We start from the raw sequence: 23,514 nt of genomic DNA, 5'->3' as shown, positions 1-23,514 counted from the left end.
AACCTGGGCAGGATAACAGCGTTGCTGATGCTTTATCAAGGAGAATGACTTATGCAGCGTTTTCTAGAGTGCAATTTGAGGAGTTAGAAGATTGGGAAAAAGAAATTCAAAATGATCCTAAATTGCAAAGGATAATCCAAAATCTGATGCTAGATGCAAGTGCACATCCAGGTTATACCTTTAAGGATAGGAAACTTTTCTTTATAGATAGGTTGGTGTTACCTAAAGGATCTTCAAGAATTCCAAATCTGTTGAAAGACTATCATAGTTCGGCTGTTGGGGGGCATTCAAGATTCTTTAGAACTTACAAAAGAATTTATGCCATTATATATTGGGAAGGGATGAGAAAAGATATTCAACAAATTGTGGCCACTTGTGAAACTTGCCAACTTAATAAATATCAGACTCTGTCTCCTACGGGGCTGCTGCAACCTTTACCCATTCCGACTCAAGTATGGACTGATATTTCAATGGATTTCATAGAAGGGTTACCCAAAGCACATGGAAAAAAATGTAATTCTGGTGGTCGTGGATCGTTTAACAAAATATGCTCATTTCATTCCTCTAAGTCATCCATTCACAGCCAAGGATGTTGCGGAAAGTTTCATCAAAGAGGTGATCAAGTTGCATGGTTTTCCTTCAACCATTGTATCAGACAGAGACAAGATATTTCTCAGTCACTTTTGGTCTGAATTATTCAGAACGGCAGGTACTAAACTTAAATTCAGTTCTGCATATCATCCCCAAACTGATGGACAAACTGAAGTGGCCAACCGGTGCTTAGAAACCTATCTTAGGTGCCTTACAGGAACAAAACCGAAACAGTGGCGTAAGTGGTTAGGATGGGCTGACTTCTGGTTTAACACCAACTATAATAGTTCTCTGAAGCAGACTCCTTTCAAAACCCTTTATGGTCGAGATCCACCACTCCTACTCAAAGGCACCACTATTCCATCTTTGGTAGAAGAAGTTAATGTTCTAACCGACGAAAGAGATCAAATTCTCCATGACTTGAAGCAAAATCTGGTGAAAGCTCTGGAGCAGATGAAAGCATATGCTGATAAGTCAAGGAGATCAGTTAATTTCACTAATGGAGATTGGGTTTACTTGAAACTACAACCTTACAGATTGAAGTCTCTTGCAAAGAAAAGAAATGAGAAACTGAATCACCGTTTCTATGGTCCTTATCAGATTATCAAGCAAATAGGTTAAGTTGCTTTTGAATTCGCTGTACCTCCAGAAAGCAAAATACACCCAGTTTTCCATGCATCTTTACTGAAGAAAGCTATTTCTCCCTCAACAAATCCACAACCACTTCCGCCAATGCTCTCTGAAGACATGGAATTACAAGTTGTCCCTGCTGTACGCAACACTACTGATGGATGGTGTTGCTGAGGTCCTCATTCAATGGAAAGACCTTCCCGAATTTGAAGCTACTTGATAATACTACTATAAAATTGATAATAATACAGCATTATTCATCATTATCAAATACATTCTTTATTTTTCATGTCATTGATAATATTTATGATCAGGGTGATAAACAAATGTAAAATCCTACTAAACACGATCATAAATTTCGAAGGTAAAAACATGAAAAACCAATTACTGATTTATTCCTCCAATCGAAACAAGGCTTTTCTTGTAAATTGCAATATAAAAACGCCTCCCATAACACCCAAGTTTTTCAGTCTCCTGGGTATGTAAATCAAAACAGACTAGCTGACCATCTTTTTATATTAGGAAAATATCACCGTTCATCCCCACTCCAATAAGACGCTCAATGTAGAGCAATGGTCCAACAACAAAGAGTTTGGTCCACGATTCCTTCACGCCGAGTTCACTTAAAATTGATATGTGAAAAGTAGTTGTATCTAAATACCATGAGATCGAAGCAATGGATCCATTCAATACCACCAAATGTCTCTTTGTTAATCTAAAACTCAAATTGGTACCTATGTCTAAAGGTATGTCTAAGGGTATCTCTGTTGTAAAAAACATCTCATTGCTAAAGTCAAATGACACCAAAAAATGTCCATCCTGATCTTCAGTCACATGCCACCAATGACATATTCCATTCAAGTACAATCGCTCATTTGAACTACCACTCCAGCAATTAGGCATATTGAAATCAAGTTTTCTCCAAGAGTTACATCTTACGCTATAAATCTCCCATAAAGGTTCATAGGATATTTCATTCCATGGCACATCTTCCCGTCGCACATTGAGAAGTTGAAGACCTCCACCATTTATTCGACAAAAATGCACATACCTAATAATCTTAATGTCATCTTGAATATGGTCATAACCAAATCCATGAAATAAAGTCGAAGCCTCTCGATAAGGTGGTATCGACTCAGCCGGACTAGGAGGAATGACCTTAGATTCATGGGTAGCTGGGTTCCACAATACAAGTGTTTTTTGTTTTTTAAGGCAAAGAGTTCCGGCAATAATATCACAATCAATAAAATCAAAGAAAGGGTTTTCCTCTTGAAATGGATTTGGTAAGTCTAATTTGACTCGATTCTCAAACCTCTCACCAGAAAGTAAATAGAAAGAGTAACGAATAGAATAATGAGTCTCGATAAACTGATATAAGATGAGAGATGTATCATTGTAGTAAGAGTGAGACTTAGATATGCAGTTAGTGCGAAACTCATTCATGAAATGAGAGTCTTCAAATAAAAGAGACCATGCATTGCATACGCATTCAAATCGTTTCAAAGATTTTAAAGGAAGTTTTGACAGAATAGAGAATGAAATATCATAAGGAATATGATTCGTAACCTTTTCTTCCATTACAGCTTCAGCCATCTCAACAATCAAATGTCGTTGGAAGAGTGCAAACCTCTCGTAACAACTTCCGAGATCGTGAGGGAAAATATGAAACTAACTTGCTACCTACCTGTCATGTTTGCCTTCACTGATTTTTTTGTTTATTAATTTATTTATGTGTTAATTAAGTTTTTGTTCCCTATAAATATCTTCAGTTTTGTTTTTTCTCCCTACAAAATTTTCTGTGCATGTTCATAACATCGTAAGACATTCTTTTGTAAATTTTTTTAGTTTTTTAACATGTAATGAATTAAATATGAATTTTTCTAAAAGTCAAATTTTCAAGATTATATTAATGAAAATTTGGACCTAATAATAAAATTTTAAGTTACTTTTTTCGGAGGAACTTTGTATAATATTCTAAGTAAGTATGTGAAAAATATATGTTACAAATTTAAAAGTTTAAGCACAATTAAGCAAATTTTAATTTTACAAGGACTAAAAGTATGTGTTGGTCCTTGTTAAATTGAAATTTGTTTAATTATACTTAAACTTTTATATTTTTAAATGATTTTTAACAGACATGTTAAGAACATTATAATAATCTCTTTTATAAAAAATTAGAATTTTTTAACATAAATTAAATATAATTTTTTTAAAACGCCAAAATTTTAAGATAAAACTAACGATAATTTGGACTTAAAAATAAAATTTTGAGCTAATTTATTGTGGTGGAACCTTTTATAATGTTTTAAACAAGTATGTAAAAAATCATTAAAAAATTTAAAATTTTAAGCATAATTAAACAAATTTTAATTTAACAGGGACTAAAAACATTAACGGAAAATTTTGTATGGACTAAAAAGTGTGATTTATTTTTATAGGGACTAAAAACAAAACTGCAGATATTTATAGGGACCAAAAACTTAATTAACCCTTTATTTACTTATTTTTTAATTTAGAGGGATATAAATCATATAATGATGGAAGTAGTTTTCCAATGAAAATTTAATTAAAGTACTAATATATTTACCCGGCATTGCCCGGATTAGACATATAATTAAGGAGATCATAAACTAATAAAAATTCCCGGAAGACTCAACTTCGGGAAGGTGGTAGAATAAAAGAGATTTGTATGATAAAATAGAATTCATATGATAAAGTTATCAAAATAAATAAACAACCACGCTCAAAAAAATTATTCTTCTTCACCTATTATCTTTTTTCTTACAACGCAACATCCTCAATAGGATTGTCGTATTTTTCGAAAAAAAATAAATAAATATAAATCTGCATTGAATTTGAGTTTCGATTCAAAATGAAATTTACTTGAAGAGTAACTCTATTTTTTTTTTTTATAGATTTTTTAGAACAGTAGTAGGAGTTCTAGCGATCGACTCGCTTTTTTCATTTTTATTTTTTTCATATTTTTTTTATAGGAACTATAAACAAAACTGCAGATATTTATAGGGACCAAAAACTTAATTAACCCTTTACTTACTCATTTTTTAATTTAGAGGGATATAAATCATATAATGATGGAAGTAGTTTTCCAATGAAAATTTAATTAAAGTACTAATATATTTATCCGGCGTTGCCCGGGTTAGACATATAATTAAGGACGGACAATATTTGGTATGCATGGTATCCTCAAATGAAATTGACCACTGACCAGTACAGGATGGATATTTTAATAGGTACACACAAATAAAATAAAAAAACATATCTTAAGTACCTGTAAATAAATAGATGCATAAGCGGATAAAATTAACTGGATTTAATAAAATTATGAACACATATAAAATATAATAAACATTTTTTAAATATCCAAACACGTAGGAATCCGTACCCACACACATAATATATATAGTGAGAGAGAGGATTATTTAATATGAGAGGGTGAGGGGGTTAATTATTAACCATTAGATTGAGATAAACGGTTGAGATTATATTGGTCACTAAAACAACACATGTATCTCATAGATGTTTGTTTCGAGGTTTTTTCAAGTCCAACGATTGTTTCAAGTCCAACGCTTCTTCTTCCAGCAAAACCCAACATCGGTGATGAAGAGGAAAAACAGTCAGATTTTTTTATTTATTTCATGAATGCAGTTTTCTTTGTTACTATTAAATTTGTTGAAGATAAGTCTTTGCAAAAGCAATCAAATCCACTTCTCTTTTTATTTTTTCTTTGCTCTACGAACCATAATTGTTGGTTAACTACCTATAAAAATTTAGCTAGAAAATCTATCCTACAAAATTCAAGGTCGAAGAAAGAGGGGTCTTTAACTAAGATAACCAAAACTGTAAATGAGTTTCAACTTGATTGAAAAATTCATGGCTGCCGGATCTGGAATGGAAGAAGATAAAAACGGGTCTTTAGTTGAGAAAACCAAACTATGAATGGGCTTCGAATTGTGGTGCAGATTTGATTAAAATTCCGTTGTTGTTGTTATGAAGTTGAAGAAACAAAGGATATAAAGTCCATTGTTGTTGTGATGGAGCAAGAGAGAGAAGAAAGGTGAAAACCGGAGAAGGAGGAAGGAGAAGGGAAAATAATCATGTGCAATCAATTTTATATGAAGCTTTTAATCTGATCCGTTCAATTTGATTTAATGGCTATTAATGAGTCCTCTCATTTAAAAAATCATCTCACTTGATATGCCCTATATATATATATATAGAATATAGGAAGTTTTTTCATGACAATATAGGAGGTTAACGAAATGAATTATGTTAAAATTAACTTAGAAAGGAATAAAAACAAACAAATAAAATATTTGGACTATAAAATTAGGTGGCATTTCACATGGGAAAGCTTAATCCTTTTCCACCATGGAAAAGTTGGATTCAATGATTAGATTAAGTGAAGAACATATTCTTAACATGCTCTCTCAACACTAGATTTTTCTTCACACTATATTCCAACAATTTAAAAATTCTGAAAATTAATTTTCAAAATTAAAAAAATATAAAAAAAGTTCAAATTTTTTTTTTAAAATTCTGTAATTCATTTATTGAATGTTAGAATTTTTTTTTTTTTTGAAAAAATGAAAAAAAAATTTGTTCAGAATTTTATTTCAAAAACCTTATTTTCCAGAATTTTATTTTCTTAGAAAATAAAAAAAAACTTTAATTTCAAAATATTTTTTTTTAGGATTTTTATTTTATTTTTCAGAATATCTTATTTTATTATGAAATTAAAAAATATATTCTTTTTAGAAAAATAAAAACTTATCTTAGTTTCCAAAATTTTATTTTTATTGAAATAATTTTTTTTTCGAAAAAAAAAATTCTAACATTCAATAAATGAATTACAGAATTTAAAAGAAAATTATCTGATTTTTTTTATATTTTTTTAATTTTTAAAAATTAATTTTCAGAATTTTTAAATTGTTGGAAGATAGTGCGAAGAAAAATCTAGTGTTGAGAGAGCATGTTAAGAATATGTTCACTTAATCTAATCATTGAATCTACCTTTCCCATGGTGGGAAAGGATTAACCTTTCCCATGTGAACACACACCATAAAATTAAAGTAGATGTGGATTATTTGTTAAGATGTTTACGCCAGATAGAAAAATAAATTTTCTAAAAAATAAAACATAATGTTAATAATATGAGAGTGAACATGTGCAAAAACAATTGTCACTTTTCATTGAAATACCTACAAAATAAAATGTATAGGGATGTAGTTCTATTGCATGAAATAGACCCATTGTTAGATAAAAATACATGAACATCATAAAATTAATATATATATTTTTTTTGGCTTTCGAACTGGTTTCCGACCCATCAATGATGGACGATTAATCTGGCTCATGCGTAGAGGCATGCGCACTGGCCAAGTGTTGTTCCCCCTGGAAATCGAACCAGTATTCCCCAGATACGTCTTTGAAAGGAGCTCCTTGCCACTGAAGCCCAAGCAACTAGATTTCATAAAATTATTTTTAGTAAATGTAAAATATGACTCATTTTTTAGAGATTATAAAAATGATTTTGACATTCTATAATTTAGAGATTTTATTAAAAAAAGTATAATCAATTTTGTGTTTATTTGTCATAATAACAATCACTTATTTGAAGAAAAAAAAATTAATTTAATTTGATACAACTATATTTTGATACAAAATTACTTTCATCTTTTGATGCATATTTTCTCCCCCTCTTATAAAAAACATAATCTTAATATCTTTTAATTTGATATTGTTTTTAGATTTTTTTTTTTTAGATCTTGGTTTGAAAAAAACAATAACAAAGAGATGGATCTAAATAACAAAATGAATTGTTGATATTGTTTTTTTTTTTTAACAAAGAGATGGATTTTGATGTTTTAACAAATATTTTATTTGTTTGTTTTAATTCCTTTCTAAGTTAACTTAAAGTTGATTTGATAGAAATGACCTATCTGAAACAAACTCGAAATTTAAAGGACCCATCTGAAACCTTAGAAACTTAAAGGACCTATCTGAAACCTTAGAAACTTAAAGGACCTATCTGAAACAAACTCGAAACTTAAAGGACCTATATGAAATTTTAGAAACTTAAAGGACCTATCTGAAACAAACGTTAAACTTAAAGGATCCATGAAGGTATTTGGCCTTCATGGTGCTATCATTTCATGTAACTATAGTTGCACGAAGAATGTTATTATGTAGATTAGAATTGATTTTGGGTTGAGTGAATTGAACGTAAAGTAATTTATGTTTAGATACCTTTAGAACATAAACGATTTGTATGAAAAATGTTGGTACAGCGAAACTCAACTCCATTTGGTTCAAAATCTTCTCTTTCAACCGGTATTTTATTCAAAAGGCTGGCAGTACAATCCAAATCTCAACCAAGACCAAGCACATCAACAAATGACCTTCTTAGCAGTGGCTTAATAATGCAAACAAACTATTTGAATTAATCAGATTGATTCAAAATCAAATTTGAACTCAAACAAAATAATTTAATACAAAAAAAATTCAAGCTAAATTAGTTTGCAAAAGCATCATTCTAGTGTCTACAATCCTGAGATTGACACCCCTAATACTAACAACCATCTACAAACACCAAAAATATTTTTTCTCGTACGAAAGTTAAAAGCAGAATTTGACAAATAAAACTCGATTTGTCTTCTTTGGCAAAAAAAAAAGATTTTTCTTTAAAAAAAAAAATCTAATTCAACTTCCAATCACTGAATTACTCATTAAAAAACTTTCCAATTGACAATATAAAGAGTTTATAAATCATTTAAGTCTTGTCCGGGTGCGAACTATACCCCAAGAGCATTCAATAATGTTGAAGAAGGACATCAATGCAACAAGCGTCACACACTCGATGTAGTATGACAAGTTAATAACAGGCAATTATATCAACGATTACTAATTACTTGAGAATTGCATTGTGATCCTAAAACAGCTTCACAGTGAGTGAATTGAATGCAGTATAGAATTTCCTTTCTCAATTGAGTGCAGTTTATTCATTTTGCCCGAACTCAAAAAATGAGTAATATAATCTATACAAAATAATTATTGTTTGAGATAAACACCATACTTGGAAAAACCTGCTTATCTCTATGGTCAGAATTTGGGGATTGTAAAATAGGAAAAACAATCCTATGTGCGGACAAGAGAATAAAATCAGCTGATAAACCATGATCCGATAGTATCAACCAAAACCAACGACGACTGAAAACTATACCTTATAATTTGTGTTTGACAATATTGAGTCTAGTAGGCACCCAGGAAGCAACATATTAATGTGAACAGGGGAGGAGCCAACTAATGTCTCAAAGTGTGCAAAATAAATTTTCCCCAAGTTCTACAGCTACTCGCCCTTGGTGAGAGATCTGCAACCAATCCATGGTTCATTCATTGACACAGCTCCAACAATTATCCATACAACATTCTTCTCGAGAACTCGCCACCTATTTTAAAACAACTTCCAAAATTCAGCAGCACAAAAGCTCCACAGCATGACACACTGATAAGTTATTGCCACTCCCGGCAAGTCAGACACCTCCAATGTTCCGGATCAGAAACTGGTTCATGCCAAGTTGGCAAACAATGGCTGTGCATCAAAGTCCCGCAAGTCTCACAAAAAAGATCAGGGCCTGGTTCACCTTGAAGACATACACAACAACTAAAACTACCATCTCCAAATTCTTCAAGATTAGCGGTGTCAAAATTGTCAAAATCATATTCCAACAATTCCCCGGACAAATCAACTCCACCAATCTGGCCGTCATCATCTGAGCGCAGAAGTTCATTTGTATCGAAGATGGTATTGTTATTGTCTTCAAAATCAATCATCAGATTGCTGTCAAAAGCAGCAGGGTCGTATTCTAAAGGTAATGTTGAATCTGCTGGATTGGACAGATAACTTGCTTCACTGTATGTTGGAAATTCAGCTTGTAAAGGAATTCCTGCAACAGAACCATCGTCATCCCCTTCATGCTTAACATGCCTTCTCACTTGTAATTTCCGAGGCCCTGGCACAGAAACAGTGTTCCACTCGACATCCGAATCTAATTTATTAGGCTCTGTGATCAGCTCAAAATTTTCAAGAGAGTAAGTTAAATGATCATTTCCCACAGGATAGACAGGAGTAGCAGGTTCACACTCCCTCATATCATTAAATGTTCCAGAATCAGAATTGGCTCCAGAATGTTCTTTCTTTACAGCCCTTTTGCGTGGTTTCTTAACTTCTGACTTAGGTTTTGAATCAGAGTAAGGACACACAGGTGATTTTATCCTGCGACACTTGCAACATTTAAAACCCAGCATGGCCGAAATTTGGGACTCTTCAAGTTCAACAGCTTCAGCATGAAACCAATCTGTGAAAGAAAGCCAAATACAAAAATCAGATGAGTGTGAGCACTTAAATTTTTTATCAATCATTTATTATTTACTACAGAAAAACTTACTTTGGCATGCTTCGCAGCAAATATACATTAGATCTGACCTATATGCCTTTCCACACAAGTGACAAGTAGGTCCCGAATCAGGTATGTCTGACGCTCCCTTGAAAAGTATGTTTTTGATCACAAAATTAAAGTTATCTTCGTTCATTTTCTTTTTCCAAATAACACCCCAAGAACAATTATTGTTGCGACGGTTGATTGATGCCGAAGTGGAATCAGACTCGGCTAGTTTTGTCTCAGGATGACCATTCTTTTTCCTGGCAGAAGTCAAAGTTTGATCCTGACATTTACGCTTTGATCCTTTCGAAACTGACTTGGAGTTAACTTGTTTCATATCAGAATGACTGGTCTTTGGCCTTGCTCCCTTAAAACTAGTCCCAGAGCTGTTTTCCTGTCCTTGTAAGATTAAGGGACTTGTTGGAGATTCATCACTAGTTATGTTTGGAGCAAGTAACTTGGCATGGTGACATTGTTTGCATGTTGTCAAGCATTCAACTCCCCCTTTTGTAGAGAGTCTAGAGACTGAACTTATGGAACAGTCCTTGTGACAATAACCTAATGCCCATATTGAACAAAATATTAAAACAAGATACAGTCATGAACTAGAATGATATAAAAGCAAAAGTACAGAATAAAATATATATAACCACATTCTTTCACATCCTTTTTGTATTGGATTTTTAAATTTTAAACATCAATACAAGTGTTGCAATTTGTCGAAGTGTGTGTATGCATGTAACTGTATTCTAGAATACAGTTATCATTTCAGAAACTACATGAGATTTGAACTTAAGGATTAACTTAGTATGCTAGCAGAGCATGATATACACGTGAGGTACATACCTTGACATGCATTGCACTTGTGAGCATACCTGAAATCATGTTAGATAAAGATTATTGTCTTGGTGAAAACAAGTGTAAGGAATAACATATGAATGAAAGAGTACCAAGTTAAGAGTAATTACCGAATTGAAATGCCCATCTGACATGAAGAACACGAGTATGCCAAGTTGTCTCTCTTGCAAATGAGGTAAAAGAATATGTCATTGCAGGAACATTTCAACTGCCTTCTGTGCAACTGATATGTACCACTATAGTGCTCTTCACATGGAGCCTTTTCATTACCTTCTTCATACTCTTTTACCAAATATAAAGGAATGCGATTTTCAAAAAACCAATACTTTTCTCTTCCTTCCGGCCCTTGCTCTGTTTCAACAGCACTTTTCATCACCCGAATAGGAAGATGCTTTTGGCTCCCAAAAATTATCCCGTAACAAATTTTTCCCTGTACAAGTTTTTTGTCACAAATATTTGCATTTCGGAAAGCAGAAGCTTCGGTCTCTTGGCCTTTCCCGTCCTGTGTGTTCTGCTCTGGACGAATCAGATCACTCCATCTAAGATAAAAATCTAGATATCTGACCTGATGCAAACAACCAAATACTATCAAGTCACAGAGCTTGCAGTATCCAATAAGCTTAAGATATAAAACAAATAACTATAGAGTACCTGGAGTGCCAGCTGTGAGGCATTCCTACTCATTTCAACTGCAACTCTCCAGACAAGCTGTCTACTTCTTTTGGGAATTTCAGAGTCATCAGCATAGAAAATACCAGAAATTTTCCTCGAACCACCTATTACCCACAATAAATAAAGCATAAGACAAAATATTTACCGCCAGAAAGAAAACTTGGCAAATACTTGTATAGTGATATGCAGGGGGCGACATATATTGAACTATTCGACAGGCAGTATAGGCTCAGCTCAACTTGCTTAGAACCTTAATTATGTATAATGAGTCTAGAATAACACTAAATACCAAGAGATAGTGAAAACCTATGCATAACATCACATTCTGATAATAATTATAAAATTGCAATTATTTGGTTTGTTGAAACTAGAAAAAAAGTAATTCATAATTTAAATGAAGCCAAGCTGATTATACAGTCCAGTTTACAACCTCAAAAAGTTATTTTTAGTAAAGCTCAATTACGCACTTGCTCTGGTATATAATGTGGTTGAAAATGAAATACCTTGGCGAGCTGCTTTTCGGACCATGGATTTGGGCACAGTTATATTCTGAGATATAAGTCTTGAAAACCTTCCACCACGCCACCACATACTTTCCTTGGAACCATCATCTGTAGCTTCATCACTAGATGACCTCTTTTTAGAACGCCTCCCACTTGGGGCACGTTTCTGAGTTGTTCCTTGAGTAGATGTGGCACTTTTGATATTGGAAAATTCAACTAAGTGATCATCCGTCAGCTTAACCCAGTCCCCACAAAAAGCAACGATTCGAATGTTCTCCTCAAGCTGAAAATGAAAATGAAAAGTTATTAGCTATTGAAAAATGAACCACCAAGGTAGCTGACATAGAACAAGCCAGAAATATCATATTTTCAAACATGCATAATAATATATCCATTGGACAAGGATTAAATTACACCTACAAAAACCCTAAAGCAATTTTATCATAAAGTTAGATCAACTTCTAAACAATATAAAGTAACCAAGTTAACACAAAACCTCAGAGGTGGCAAATGGCACTAAGAGTAACACAGTGTTTCAAATAGCAGAATTCAAAAGTAGAGGAAGGACAAATATCCGCTATGTGCAATAGTGGATAGTGTTGCAGACAAACAGAGGAAGCCACATAACAGTTGAAATCAATAAATTATCAATCAGGTATATATAGAAAAAGGCCTGCTGAATACAAATAAAACCTTCATAAAATATTAAAAATAATAAAGTGAAACTGGAATAGCACCCACTATTGCCTTCACACGAAACTAGGATAGTGTCAGTTTAGCAGTTTCAATAAAATCTGATACGCTATAGCTATAGCACCACTATAGCCTCTACTTGACAACATGCTAACACATCATATCAACTGTATCAAAACCCACCCTTGAACACTTTGATAAGGAAGTTCTACACTTCCATTAATTGGTGTTACAATGTGACGTTACAGTAATTGAGCATCTTCGATTATCTCTTAGTATTGGTTTCCATTTCTTCTTATATTTCATGATTTGTTTCCTTATTTACTATAAATAAAAGTGTAATAACAATATAATTAAGGACAAGGGTTAATGCATTGTCTTGAGTAACACATCCATGACAACAGCCTAGATCAAGTAAATATCAATTCTAAGTATTTAGTATGTGGTTATCAATATTCTAAGATACATGTGATTTGTATTTCAATTTGAAACAAAATTAAACTCAATTGATGCATATCGTTGTGCACGTCTCCTTTGGAAACGAATCGCAATCAGTATTCTCAATTAAATTTGCAGAATCTTATGAGTAGATACTTGCCCTAAAATGAACGATTCACATTATGTTGTGGTGCCGTCATGAAATAGGCCGTAGCAGAAGCTATAGTTGTGTTGCGTAGCACAGTGGCATTTAGGTGCTACACGAAATCTCGTTACATTGCATTTTTTTAGTAGCGGTTGTAGTGGCCAAATATTATCCAACTAGATGTTATAGCAGCTACATGCAATAGTAAAACTCTGGGGAAACCCGAATACGCCTTCAACTTAAGTTGTTCTTGTAGTTTTTGGGCTTTTTGGTAATATCATCTATAGCTTGTTTTCTTTATACTAGGATTGAATATCGGTAGCGGAAATTTCAATATTAATTATGAGTGTCTTAAATTGTGTATTCTTCTATTTTTGAACTTTTATGTGTATGGCACAAATTTCTTTATACTAGGATTGAATATCGGTAACGGAAATTTCAATATTAATGAGTGTCTTAAATTGTGTATTCTTCTATTTTTGAACTTTTATGTGTATGGCACAAATTTCTTGTATTGTTTCTCTAAAGCTCAATAACCATGCCCCTACCCTCTCTATTTTGGGGATCAGGTTGCTCCGTTCCACTATCCGCTGTTGACTAATAGAGTGATGTCATGCACCACTTTTCTACAAGGCCTGTCAGGGTGTTTTACATGTTTTTAAAGGGACAAAATCGATCAAAAACAAATATTCCAAATAACCCGAGTCATAATCACCAATGGAGAACCACTCAACATTGCTTTTTTCATATCCACTCCCTCCTAAAATGTGTTTCCAACAGTGTTTAGCGCCCTCTCCTCCATTCTTCTTTGTTTTATGGTCCCTTGTCATGTTTAAAGACAGTGCGCTCTTCTCTGTTGTGTCTAGTCCTTGTGTCAATATTTTATTTATATATCTTAAGTTTATAATAAGATTTTATTAACAAGTCATAAATTTGATTTTTCGTATTCTATAACTTTCCTATTTTAATATCTAAAAGACTGAACCGTATAATGCAACAACAGAATTACATGAAAATAAACATGGACAGAAAGTTATACAAGATCTACCCATGGAAAGTCAATTAAAACAGGAGATAATTAGAGGTGAAAGTCATCCTTAAATTGCTAGAGGTTTAGTCCCTTGTGCCAACTCTAGATTTCATAACAAAAGGAGATAATGAGCTGTAAAATACCATTAATTCAAACAACAGAAAAGCAAACTAAAGAAAAACAGATTTAGGTCCAAAATGACATCAATTCATTATCTTTCATATGAAATATGTCATTCAGCATCTTCTGACTCAGCATCTACAGCTTCAACATCAGAGTTTTAGTCTATAGTTGATTGCTCAACTCTTGTTCATCTTTTTCTGTTTCTTTACTTTCTTTGCCAATACATCAAGAGACAGAAAATATAATCTCAAGAACTAGGATCCAAAAACATTTCCCTTCTTCGAATAAGCTTTGAAAACTTGACTATGCCTCACATCACACACAATATCAACATGCTATTATGAAAATTTGTTTCTATGTCGATATAGGAACCTGATGAAACAATGCGAGCAGTAAAGTATAGCTATAAGCAATAGCAAACTTTAGTTTCATCCATTAGATTTTTTCAGTCAACAAAAACAACCAATATGCCTTGGAGTTCACCAAGGCACCAAAAAATGAAAGGCATGATAGCAATATCTGCACAGAAGGAATCTGGCCTCTCTAACAACTTATCTCACCCAAATGCTTGGGGAGCTACTTTTGTAAGGATTATATAGCAGGTAGCATATTTTAAATGGGAAACTTGAAAAGTTCAAACAAACAAATGCAAAACTGACTAAAGGCTACCAACAAAGAATATAATATTTATAAAAATAAAAATAAAAAACTAAGATATATCATAAAACTTTAAAAATAAAAAAAGTAAAACAAAACATTTACTCACTTTAAGTAGAAGTGGCTTGATAGCACTAAATGTTGTGGCTTGTTTAACTTGCTCACGCCAGTTCTCTCTATAGCTTGCATTTACGAAGGGCCCAACGACTAAACCATGCAAACATCTCTCCATATATAAAATGTAAGTTGCAATGGTACTAGGAAGAATTCCCTCTCCATTCCTTAAAGGAGGTAATATAGCAAGGGTTTTCATAGCACTTTTTGTGGCAATTATAAGAGACTGATTTAACATGCACCCTCTCTTGCTAACAACATTGGCTTTACAGGAAAGACACCAACCACACCTCTCTCTTGGAACATCCACAAGCTTCTTTTCAGAACTGGGCCAAAAGAAACGTGAAGCTACTTGGGAGAATGATTTTGCTTGCAAATAAGTGTATGCAGATAATGTTTTCTTCTGGCTGTCTGACGCATGACCCTCTGGCTTAGACTCCTCTGAAGAATCAGATGCAAATTTGGCAGCTGCTGATGCAGAAAATTCACCATGCATATAGTAATTTATGTAAGACATGGGTTTAAAGGAGAAACCCATGTAACAAAAATCATCACTTGCAGTGCGTTCACACTTTCCAAAACCTACTTGGGTGTTTTCTTTGTTTTGCAAAGAAAAATTTGAAGGCAACTCCATATCATTTGCATGGCCACAATTACTTGATTGACTGTTTGCCACAGAGTACTTAGCAGCATCTACTGCAGTTGACATATTGACAGAATTCTGAAAGTTCATGTCGGATGGATGACCAACAGAACCAGCTGAAATTATTGCCTCCGTCTTAATTTCCTCAGAAAGCTTCTTATTTACAGTAAGGCCCTTTTCACTTCTATCAATGCCACTGCTATTAAAAGCAAGACTTTGGGGAATAACTTGCAAAGCATCAAGAGAAGGCACCATATTATCATTGGGAATCAAACTCGCAGTGGTTGGAGAGTTCTCTACCTTGACCAAACTAACAGGTGTATGGTTGTCTTCACTTGAAGGAGGACATAAAAGGGCAGATGATTTTGTCTCATCCTTTAAATTTGTTTCAATTGAAGCACAAAGAGGTAAGAAGTTTTCTGAAATATTCCAATATTGTAAAACTGCCATGCAAATATCATGGTACATTGGCCTATGCAGCATGGATTCATAAAGCACTTGGACAACTTTAGGGATGTCCTTCTGATTGTAATATCTAAGACAAACTTCATTGTTCTCAAAGTTAAGCCTGCAACAATCCATGTACAAAAATTAAAAAGGATTAAACTTAAAAAGTTTAAGTACTCAAATGATGAGAATGATAGTCTATAAAAATATTAAAGATTGAGATCGAATGCAATTCAAAGGTAAGAACATGGAATTGAACTTCAAGTTTCATTAACTACAAAAACAGCACCAGTACTGATCCTAGCATAGCAAATGAAAGGGAAAATGTAACACCAGAAAGATGTTGAACATACACAAGTAAGTGGTCGCATGTACCCATGAAGAGCTGCCCATACAAATCCTTCCCAAATACTTCAGCCCCTCTAAGTGAGGTTCCCTTTGCAATTGTAGGCCCAGCCATATCAATTTTGCACTCTGGACAATACCATGGCCCTTCTGGTATAAACATTTTCATCACACCAATACACCTTGAATGATAAGCAGAGGGACACCCGTCACAACAAATAAGGGTTCCGTCCATACCGCAGAGGCGACATTCATCTCCATTTCTATCAACATCTCCATCCCCAGTGCTTTCTGTATCTCTGCAATTTGAAACAGAGTTACCAGGTTGGTTCCCAGCATTTGATGCTGAAACCAACTTCACAGCTTCTTTATCCTCACAAAAAGAGGTCCTGGTATATCTTGGATAGACTTTTCTGGGGCCAGTTTCTGCAGGAAGGATATCTTCTGCATCATCATCCATCCCGACCTCTGATTCCTTTCGCGTGTTCATTTCAGTTTTTAGCTCCTCAGATTCCAAAACATCATCACAAAGAATTTGCAGAATCATTAACTTCCTACTTACAGGCAACAAATAATACTCACTGCTAAAAACCTCATCATAAAAACCTTTCCATTCAGGTCCTTTTGTGTACCCGTTAACCACCAAATAGAGAATCACAAAGCCAGACCAAGTCAACGTATCGAGCAAGCTCCAATCGTTGCACCTGTAATAAACACATCAGACTTATTATTATTTCAAAGCATACATGATACTAGTACTACAAAGAATAACAAAAGCATAAAGCATGCAGATTTTACTTGTATACATAATCCTACAAGGGTAAACTAGAAGCACAAAAATTTTGCAACTTAAAAAGTAGGTATAAACATATAAGTACCTAAGACATTGTGATGCAAGCTCAAACCCCTCAGACGACAGGCTTTCAAGATGACGCCTCAACACCCGCATCAGAGAAATGTGAATTGCGTCAAACAAAGTGTTTGGTCCTCGATAATTCAGGGCACCAACAAATTCGTCCAAAGTAAATGGATGAAGAAACAATCGGGTGCTGAATGATCTCAAAAACCCATATACAGATAGGAGGTGTGAGACACTCGGCTCAGGCACACCGATAGTTCCGGACGATGGCGGCAAATGCAATGGCGGAGGCAAAGGCACTGTCTCAACATTAGAAACAGAGCCACTCGACAAATCCACATCATCTTCGTCGTCTTCATCCTCATCATTTTCACCCTTTGATTCACACGGATCAGTTGCACCAACAGCAGCAGGTTCATGTTCATCTTTTTGAGATTTCAATGAACCCTTATCAGACTTATTTGCAACCTTAGCACTATTCTGCAACACTAATTTATCCAACTTATTTCTTCTCTTAACTAAACTACCATCAAAACTATCGTCCCTGACAAGTATCGGACGAATTTCAACACTCTCTAAATCTTCAAAATCACCGTCTTCATAATTAACCCTGTATAAACCACTTTCGTAATACACAACTTTACCTAGAAAAACACCATTTCTAGGAAACTCTTTCAGCACATACCTCCCAACCAACGGAATCGGTTTCGTCTCAACTACTTGCCTCTTAGCTTCATTAACCAATTTCCCCTCCTTCTCTTCCTCCTCCTTTCGTCGTTTCCTCGGACGACCTCTCGGTTTCCCACCACCCTTCTCCATATACCAACCCTAAAATCCAACAAAAACACACACAAACCCTCTAAATTCCCCTCACAAACTTCTAATTCCCACCTTAAAATTTTAGGGTTTACTCAGATCCTGCAAAAAATTCAACAAAAACCAAATCTAAATCACCAATTCCAGTACAAATCCAAAATCAACATCAAATTAAACACAAATCGATAAAACTGAACTCAAAAAAACTAAAACAAAAAATGAATTGAGAGAAAAACGTACCTGATTAGTGAAAGAACACCACCATTGAAGAAGATGAATATTCTGCTTCAAGGAAAATCAAATCAAACACAAATCGATAAAATTGAACTAAAAAAACAAATAAAAAAATTGAAACAAAAACTGAAATCGAGAAAAAAGTACCTGATTAGTGTTCGATGAACACCATTGAAGACGAAGAATTTTCCGTTGAAGGAAAATCAAATCGCCGAAAATCGAAGAGAAAACCCTAGTAGCAGAAAATGCAGAGAGAACGATAGTTTCTTCTGACGCGACTCAGTGATGAACGAGTTCTAATATTCATTGTGGTGTATTTATACTCGGAAATTTCTAGTGTTAATATTTTTTATTTTTTTATTTGTTTGATGTTGTGATGACGAGTTTCTTTGTTTTTTTGACTCGCTGTGCGTTCGAGTTGCGCACGTCACACGGACTGAGTTAATCCCTTCACCATTTAAAAGAATGCGGCAATGGAATTTAAATATTTGAAAATTTAGAGGGGAATGTTGTTCTATTGAGAAATGGTTTGTGTATAGTTAGTTTAACGGGATTATTGTAAAAACAATATTAGGTGGATTGGGTTATTTTGGGTTTATGTTTGTTTTGGATCGGATTTTTCAGTTGGGTTAAGCCTGATACCACATCCGTCAAATTGTATGAGAGCATCGTATTGTGGCCTATCATGGTATGATCGTTATGAATTGTATGTCCACCTTCAGTATTATATTGACTTTAGTGTAGGAGTGTTTGTAGATAAACTTTCACCGTTAGTCATCATCTTTGATCTTAGGTGTTTTTCTATAGAAAGTTGTGTATTACGACAGTGGTTATATAGGGTTAATTACGAAGATGGGGATTTTGAGGATTAAGAGAGTCGTGAAATTCGTTCGATACTTGTCAGTGACGATGATTTTGATGGTAGTTTGGTGAAGAGGAGGAATAAGTTGGAGAAGATAGTGTTGCATATTGGTGTTATGGTTGCAAATGTGGGGTGACAGGGATCGGTGAAATCTGGAAAGGATGAATATGTTGTATACGTGACTAATTCGAGTGAATTGAATGGTGAAAATGACAATGATCAAGACAACGAAAATGATGTGGATTTGTCGAGTGGCTCTGTTTCTAATGTTGAGACAATGCATTTGCCTCCGTCGTTGCATTTGTCGCCATCGTCCGAAACTATCGGTGTGCCTGAGCCGAGTGTTTCACATCTCCTATCTGTATATGGGTTTTTGAGATCGTTCAACACCCGATTGTTTCTTCATCCATTTACTTTGGATGAATTTGTTGGTGCCCTGAATTATCAAGGGCCAGAACTTTGTTTGATGCAATACATATTTCTCTGATGCGGGTGTTGAGGCGTCATCTTGAAAGTCTGTCGTCTGAGGGGTTTGAGCTTGCATCACAATGTCTTAGGTACTTATATGTTTATACCTACTTTTTAATTTGCAAAAATTTTGTGCTTCTAGTTTACCTTTGTAGTTGTAGGATTATGTGTACAAGTAAAATCTACATGCTTTATGCTTTTGTTATTCTGTGCAGTACTAGTATCATGTATGTTTTGATATCATAATAAATCGGATGTGTTTATTACAGGTGCAATGATTGGAGCTTCCTCGATACAATGACATGGTATGCTTTTGTGATTCTGTATTTGGTGGTTAGTGGGTACACAAAAGAATAGCTAAATTCCTCACCTCTAACCAAGTTGTTTGGTCTAATGGTTGTAAGTTTAATCTTATAAGACTTTGAAGTCCGTCTAATGATGCTATTCACACTACCAAACTCCTCCCCCCACTCTTTACTCCACTAACTCTGGTATTTTAACTCAAACCCACCAAGATTGGGGATTTTTCGGGCGTGTACGATCGGAGATTCTTCTGCATCATCATCCATCCTGACCTCTGATTCCTTTCGCGTGTTCATTTTAGATTTTAGCTCCTCAGATTCCAAAACATCATCACAAAGAATTTGCAGAATCATTAACTTCCTACTTACAGACAACAAATAATAGTCACTACTAAAAACCTGATCATAAAATCCTTTCCATTCGGGTCCTTTTGTGTACTCATTAACCACCTAATACAGAATCACAAAAACAGATCGTTGCACTTGTAATAAATACAAAAAACTTATTATCATTTATGTTTTGATATGATAATAAGTATGATGTGTTTATTACATGTGTAACGATTGGAGCTTCCTCGATACGATGACTCGGTCTATTTTTGTGATTCTGTATTTGGTGGTTAATGGGTACACAAAAGAATTAGCTAGATTTCCCACCTCTAACCAAGTTGTTTGGTCTAATGGTTGTAAGTTTAATCTTAGAATACTTTGAAGTCCGCCTAATGATGTCATTCACACCACAAAACTTATCCCCCTCACTCTTTACTCCACTAATTCAGGTATGTTACCTAAAACCCACCACGATTGGAAATTTTTCGGGCGTGTACAATGACATGCCCCCTCCCCCCCCCCCCCCCCCCCCACACACACACACTCCACCTCTTCACTAAAACTCTAATTTAAATTTTTTATATTCAGTCTCTTTCATTTCAAGAAGATTACAATTTTGGCTATTGTGTGGAGATGTATCCAGTATTAAACACGGATTCTCAAGAAAAGGATTATTGAAAAGTTTAAATTGCTTCAAAAATTAAAATTTGAAAGAATAATTACCTCAGATGTCAAAATGGAATGAAGCTATGGAGTCCTAAACCAATCAAATTGCCAACCAAACAATTTCATAAACTCCAAACGAAGACCAACTATAATATAATAAAGATCTAACCAATCATTTTTTTCCCTTTGAAGTATTTCAAATAGCTAACCAATTTGACTTCTTTGTGTAGGTATATGAAAAAGATGAAACTTACAAAGTTAAGGCAAGGTAGCACAAATTTAGGGAATTGATAAAGAAAGGAGAGGGAGTAATATATAGAGAAGACTCCTAATACAATATGTGGAGAAAGATTCAAGAATTAAAAGTTCCTTCAATCATATCTACATATTGTGTAAAATCTTAGAGTTATGTCAGAGAAACATAACTAATAAGAAAAGGAATCTCATGTCCTCTTTTAATGTGGTTTCAAGTGAAGCAATAGACCACATGTTTATCGAATGAATTTAGATTATACAAATATTGATAGCCTCTCTTTAAGGGATTCATTTTGAAAACACAAAAAACAATTTTAACCTATGGCTTATTAATTTCAATAAAATGGAAAACAAATAAGCAACAAAGATAACAGTCACAACTATTTACAATATTTGGTAGACTCAAAATCAAGCATGTTTTCGGTAAAGAATAATAGATCTAATCACATGTGTCAACAAAATCGATGTCAGATCTTAAGGACTTACAAGCTTTGTTTCATCGATTCAATCTCAATGCTAACAAGGTGCCTTCAAAATCAACACGAAGCATGTCCCTAGTGAGAGTGAGACTTTCTTTGTATAATAAGGAGCGTTCATGGCTAGACGATGAAGGTGACATCATGGAAGAAACGTTGCATCAAAGATGCGGCACGGCGACAGTTGAATACTTTGGTGTTAATTGGGATTAGGGTTTTCTATAGACATATGCTTACGAATAATTTATATGGAGCTTGATGTGAGTAGCGTACTTAAAAAAACTAAAGGCGAAAAACGACAATAATGGATAATCGGGCTTGCTCATTAGAGATTATTGGGCCATGTATTTTTTTTTCTTCATGATGTCTAATACTTTAGCAAAATATGCATAGAGAACCTTAATGAGTTTATCTTTTAATAAAAAATTAAAAAAAATAAAAAACTTAATGGGTTTGGACTAAGGAAATGCCCCCATCATTTCTTTTAAGTCACATTATACTCTTTTTTTTTATTTTTTTAAGGAAGTCACATTATACATTTTTTTGACAAAAAGTCACATTATACATGAAATGCCCCAAATCGAGACTTAATTTAATACAGGAGATATATAGAAACAAAAATGTTTGGCACATATTATGAGTAAATCAATCATGTTTAAATTAGAAAATATCGCATAACATTATGAGAAAAAAAAAAAAAATTCGCTAGAATTGAAAATATTAGCTCAAATTTTCTTTCAAAAAAAAAAAAAAAAAGGTCAAATTTAATATTTATGGTTTTGATTGACAAGAAAAAACAAAAAGGATTTTTTTTTTTTGTGGTGGTCGGATTCGAAGCTCGGACCTTGTATTATATATTGTCCTTACCAACTAAGCTAAGATCACGGGGACAAACAGAAAGGATCTAAAATAACTCTATTAATACACAACATTTTTGTTCTATTATTGTAATTTTATTTACTTTATTTTTTCACTTCGATTTTTTTTTTTGTCAAGTTAGGTTTATATTGTTTTTTAGAGGTAGTTAGGTTTATATTGTTAACCTCTTTCAATATTTTTTCCAATGGTTTTCTATATTATGCTATTAATTTTATTATGATATATCAAGAATAACGATTGGAGAGAAGAAAAAACATGATAAGAAATTGGTTTCCATGTTTCAGCGTTGTTGTATTCTTAAGAATCATGGCCCAGTTTTCCTGTGATGTAACATAATTTGAGATTAGCAACTTCATTTAGTGAGATTAAATACCTCACCCAAAACCTCTTGCAGATTGAGTTTTACAACCCTTATGCAAAGCTATTGTCACCATCTTCCTTTTTTCAGGGTATCCACTCTATATTTTAATCCATCTTTCTAAATTTTACTTGAACATGCTTTGGATCAAATGATTTCACTAACTATACTCTACTTGCAATATAGAGTGAGGAGGCTTTTCCATTCTATAGTGTCAACTGTCAAGAGCATTTGAGATATCAATCTTCATGACCAAGTTACCTAAAAATGACCTATTAGGAAGTGTTACCCAATTGAATTTGAGCTATATCTTTTGCTGATCAAGAAGAGCCTCAATAAAAGGGCAAAGGGCAACCCAATGCACTAAAGCTCCCGCATATGCGGGGTCCGGGAAGGGGTCCCACCATTATTAGTGTATTGTACGCAATCTTACCCTGTTTTTTTACACAAGAGGCTGTTTCTAGGCCCGTGACCTTCCAGTCACATGACAACAACTTTACCAGTTGCGTCAAGGTTACCCCTCCAAGAAGAGCCTCAATGCAGCCATTATTATCTATCTGGGTTTGAATTGCATGCAAGTTCAAGTCAGCATCTCTAACATAAGCATGCACATTTTCAAACATTCTTATTCCACTTTTTCATAATGTTCTTGAGAATCTTG

At 34.0% G+C, this 23,514-nt stretch overlaps 2 protein-coding genes across 2 annotated transcripts; both read right to left on the bottom strand.

The window, feature by feature from the left end:
- Positions 1–1,734: 1,734 nt before the first annotated feature.
- LOC11419724 (putative F-box protein At3g21120) lies at positions 1,735–2,814 on the bottom strand. Its single transcript, XM_003606248.2, has one exon. It carries the CDS (start codon positions 2,812–2,814, stop codon positions 1,735–1,737), a length of 1,080 nt encoding a protein of 359 aa, XP_003606296.2.
- A 5,373-nt stretch (positions 2,815–8,187) lies between these two features.
- LOC11430495 (DDT domain-containing protein PTM) lies at positions 8,188–19,353 on the bottom strand. The gene is made up of 11 exons (XM_039833600.1): positions 18,405–19,353; positions 18,264–18,305; positions 17,227–18,125; positions 16,357–17,052; positions 14,909–16,124; positions 11,714–11,996; positions 11,190–11,314; positions 10,649–11,103; positions 10,527–10,555; positions 9,687–10,238; positions 8,188–9,596 (listed from the first exon to the last, which is right to left on the bottom strand). Exons 3-11 carry the CDS (start codon positions 18,024–18,026, stop codon positions 8,752–8,754), a joined length of 5,001 nt encoding a protein of 1,666 aa, XP_039689534.1. The 5' UTR covers positions 18,027–18,125; positions 18,264–18,305; positions 18,405–19,353; the 3' UTR covers positions 8,188–8,751.
- Positions 19,354–23,514: the final 4,161 nt, after the last annotated feature.

This window comes from Medicago truncatula, chromosome 4 (assembly GCF_003473485.1).
Source record: "Medicago truncatula cultivar Jemalong A17 chromosome 4, MtrunA17r5.0-ANR, whole genome shotgun sequence".
NCBI lineage: Eukaryota > Viridiplantae > Streptophyta > Magnoliopsida > Fabales > Fabaceae > Medicago > Medicago truncatula.
Note: the sequence above shows the minus strand (reverse complement) of the source record. Positions and strands in the feature narration are given on the sequence as shown.

What these genes read in the sequence shown, in the direction of transcription:
- LOC11419724 (XM_003606248.2), bottom strand. Translation starts at nt 2,814, where the DNA reads ATGGCTGAAGCTGTAATGGAAGAAAAGGTTACGAATCATATTCCTTAT.
- LOC11430495 (XM_039833600.1), bottom strand. Translation starts at nt 18,026, where the DNA reads ATGGAGAAGGGTGGTGGGAAACCGAGAGGTCGTCCGAGGAAACGACGA. An exon ending in CTTGCATCACAATGTCTTAG is followed by an intron (nt 17,053 to 17,226) that starts GTACTTATATGT and finishes TGTTTATTACAG; the next exon opens with GTGCAACGATTGGAGCTTGC. An exon ending in TTGCTGCGAAGCATGCCAAA is followed by an intron (nt 9,597 to 9,686) that starts GTAAGTTTTTCT and finishes TTTCTTTCACAG; the next exon opens with ATTGGTTTCATGCTGAAGCT.